Source organism: Marmota flaviventris, chromosome 10 (assembly GCF_047511675.1).
Source record: "Marmota flaviventris isolate mMarFla1 chromosome 10, mMarFla1.hap1, whole genome shotgun sequence".
NCBI classification, from domain to species: domain Eukaryota; kingdom Metazoa; phylum Chordata; class Mammalia; order Rodentia; family Sciuridae; genus Marmota; species Marmota flaviventris.
Genome location: NC_092507.1, coordinates 115,095,073 through 115,098,758, shown reverse-complemented (window position 1 = coordinate 115,098,758; position 3,686 = coordinate 115,095,073). Strand labels below are relative to the sequence as shown.

Here is a 3,686-nt window from a genome sequence, read left to right as displayed (position 1 = left end):
TTGAATCACAGATCAATTTTGGATTCACTGAAATCTTCAAACTATTATCTTCAAATTCAGAAACATAATAATTTATTTCAGTCTTTTTTAGTGATCTTCATTATGATTTCTTAATGGCAACTCTGTATTTTGAAGCTATTACAAGTGATAATTCCTTTAATTTGCTATGTTTGTTGAAGTACATACATGCAATGGATTTTTATGTATAAGTTTTGTGCTAAAGGGTTGCTAAACTCTTAATAATTCTGATAATTTACCAATAGTTTCTTTTGAATTTTCTATGAATACTATCTTTAAAGAATGTCAGTTTTATTTTTTTTTCCTTCTCTTTTCTTATATATATATTTTTTCTGTCTCTTGCCATACTGGGCTGGCTAGAATATTCAATACAAGATTGAAGTGAAGTGGATGAAGCATTCACCTTTATCTTGTCCTTAATCTTAAACAGAATCCTTCAATATCTTACCATTCAGTATGATGTTAGCTGTAGAATTGCTGTATACCAGCTTTATGAGCTTAAAGAGAATCTTTTATTCTCCATTTTCCAACCGTTCTTCTTAAAGTAGACATTGAATTTTTAAAAAGCTTTTTTGAACAGCTTTTGAAATAATCATATGGCTTTTTTTCTTTAAATGGTTTATTTGAATAAATATATAACTGGGCTGTTTTAATTTTAAACAATCTTCCATTCTGAAATAAAACCTGACTTGTGCCTGTTTTATACATTGCTAGATTTGATTCGAAAATATTTTGTTCAAGAATTTAACATCTGTTATTTGTGAATGGGATTGGTCAAAGTTTGATATCAAGATAATTCTAGCTTCATAAAATGAAGTGGAGAATAATTTTTCTTTTACCTAAAATAGTTTGTGTAATATTGGAATTAGTTTACTCTTGAATGTTTCATAACAATTTTGGTAAAATTGTCTTGGCCCAGAGGTTTATTTCTAGTTTTAAACAACAGTCTTTTATTTCTTTAAATACTTAAAGGGATTTTCAGGTTTTCTAATTCTTGATTAAATATTGGTAGGGAATATTTTTCTATAAATATGTCTATTTCATTACAAAAAATTATATTGAGATAAAGTTGTTTATAACAGTATTTTTCATCTTTTTTTCTAACATTTCTGTGATTTTATCCTTTTATTAACTCATAATATAGTTTATAGCTTCTGGGTTTTTTTTTTTTTTTTTTTTTTGGTCAATTTCGCTTGTAGTTAAACTTAAGTTCATAAATTTTTACCTTTTGTAGGTAACCGCACAGAGGTAAAAGAGTTTCTTTTCCAATTTCTATTTTATCGTTGTTTACACTAATTAACATCTGTTTTTCTCATTATTATTTTTTCTTCTACTTTCTTTGTGGTCTTGTTTTAATAACATCTAGGATGGATGCTCAACTTATTAATTTTAAGCCTTGTCTTTTCCAACAAGCAAGCATTTTAAACTACAAATTTACCTGTAATAATGTTCAAGATGCATTGTGTATGATTTGGTATGTGATCTTTTATTAGTTTGAGATATTTACCGATTATCAATTTAAGTCCCTCTTTTGACAATAGGTTACCAAACATTTACACCTTCCCAAGTTACCATGTGTTTTGACATTTCTAACTTAATCACATTATGGTCTAAGGAGGTGGTTACCTTTTAAGAGTATCTAGTTTTAAGAAATTATTCAGACCAACATCATGGGCCATAAGTGATCATGTTTTTAAAAGACCCAGGTGGACTTGAAAAGAATGTTGTATATCTAACTTTTAAATAATGTTGCTCAAATTTTGTGTATCTTTATTTCCAGTCCAAGAGTCTGGTCTGCCATGTTCCTGAGGAAGGAACTTGATCCCTCCAGTTTTGTTTTGTTTTGAGGAGGGGGTTACTGGGGATTGAACTCAGGGGCACTTGACCACTGAGCCACTACCCCAGCCCTTTTTGTATTTTATCTAGAGACAGGATCTCTGAGTCGCTTAGCATCTTGCTTTTTGCTGAGGCTGGCTTTGAACTTGCGATCCTCCTGTCTCAGCCTCCCAAGCCGCTGGGATTACAGGCAGGTGCCATCACTCCCAGTGATCCATCCAGGTTTGAAATGGGTATTTGCTGATATTGCATCTTTGCTCTGTGCATGCACTTCAGGTCAGGGCAGCCTCTGATGTTAACAACTGGTACTGACTTTCTCTTTATGTTTCAGACCTGATATCCTCAATGAGGAGAGCCAACCGCACAGAGGTAAAAGAGTTTCTTTTCCAAGGTTTTTCCAGTTTCCAAGAACACCAGCTCACCCTCTTCGTGGTCTTTTTTGCCCTCTACATGCTGACTCTGGCTGGCAATGTCATCATTGTGACCATTATCCGTATGGACCACCACCTCCACACCCCCATGTACTTCTTCTTAAGTGTCCTCTCCACTTCGGAGACCTTCTACTCCCTGGTCATCATCCCACGCATGCTTTCCAGCCTGGTGGGCCCGAACCAGTCCATCTCTCTGGAGGGCTGTGCAGCTCAGCTCTTCTTCTTCCTTGGTTTTGCCATCACCAACTGTCTGCTGCTGGCAGTCATGGGGTACGATCGCTACGTGGCCATCTGCAACCCACTTCGCTACCCCATCATCATGCACTGGAGGGTCTGTGCCACGCTGGCATCTTCGGTCTGCACCACAGGCTTCTTGCTTTCCCTGGTTCAGACGGTGGCCATTTTCAGACTGCCCTTCTGCAGCTCACTGATTGAGCATTTCTTCTGTGATGTCCGGCCTGTCTTGGACCTGGCCTGTGCTACCCCAGTCATCAACGATATACTGACCTTAATCATCAGCCTTCTGGCCATCACAGCCCCTGCCACCTTCCTGTTCGTCTCCTACGTTCTCATTATTTCCACCATTCTCAAGATGGCCTCGGCTGAGGGCCGGAAGAAGGCCTTCGCCACGTGTGCCTCGCACCTGACGGTGGTCATCGTCCACTACGGCTGTGCCTCCATCGCTTACTTCAAGCCCAAGTCAGAGAACACCAGGGATCAGGACCAGCTGGTGTCGGTGACCTACACTGTCATCACCCCTTTACTAAACCCAGTTGTGTACAGTCTGCGAAACAAAGAAGTCCAGGATGCTCTGCGCAGGGTGGTGGGCAGGAAATCCCTTTCCTGAGATGATCATCCCTTTCCATATAATCAGGGATGTTTTCCAGAGGGAGTCTTATAGGTACTGCTACAGAGCCAGGGTTTCCTGTGATTAGTGAAGTCTCAAACATCCCATCAGTGACCGGGTGAAAGTGAAGCTGAGAATTACCTTCTAATAATTCTCACTTCCTCAACTTCTTTGTTAACATTATAAAAGCACAGGTCACTGGGCAAATCTGTTCTCAGATAGCCATTGGCCCTACTCCAGAAGATAATTACAAGGTCAAAGTATGATCCAATGTTCTTTTCAAGCTTAAATTTAAAAGGATTTTTTTTTTTTTTTTTTTTTTTTGGTACTGGGGATTGAACTCAGGGGCACTTGACTACTGATCCACATCCCCAGCCCTATTTTATATTTTATTTAGAGACAGGGTCTCACTGAGTTGCTCAGCACCTGGGATTACAAGCATGTACCACCCCACCCCAGTGGGACCAGTCCATTTTGCTGAAATATAAGCCACATTAAAAATACTATACAACAGAGTTACTTTTAACAGTAATTTGATGCTTGAACAAGTGATT

The 3,686-nt window shown here is 38.2% G+C and overlaps 1 protein-coding gene across 1 annotated transcript; it reads left to right on the top strand.

Annotated features, from left to right (window-relative positions):
- Window positions 1-2,199: 2,199 nt before the first annotated feature.
- On the top strand, window positions 2,200-3,132 carry LOC114104570 (olfactory receptor 10J1-like). Its single transcript, XM_027950753.1, has one exon. It carries the CDS (start codon window positions 2,200-2,202, stop codon window positions 3,130-3,132), a length of 933 nt encoding a protein of 310 aa, XP_027806554.1.
- Window positions 3,133-3,686: the final 554 nt, after the last annotated feature.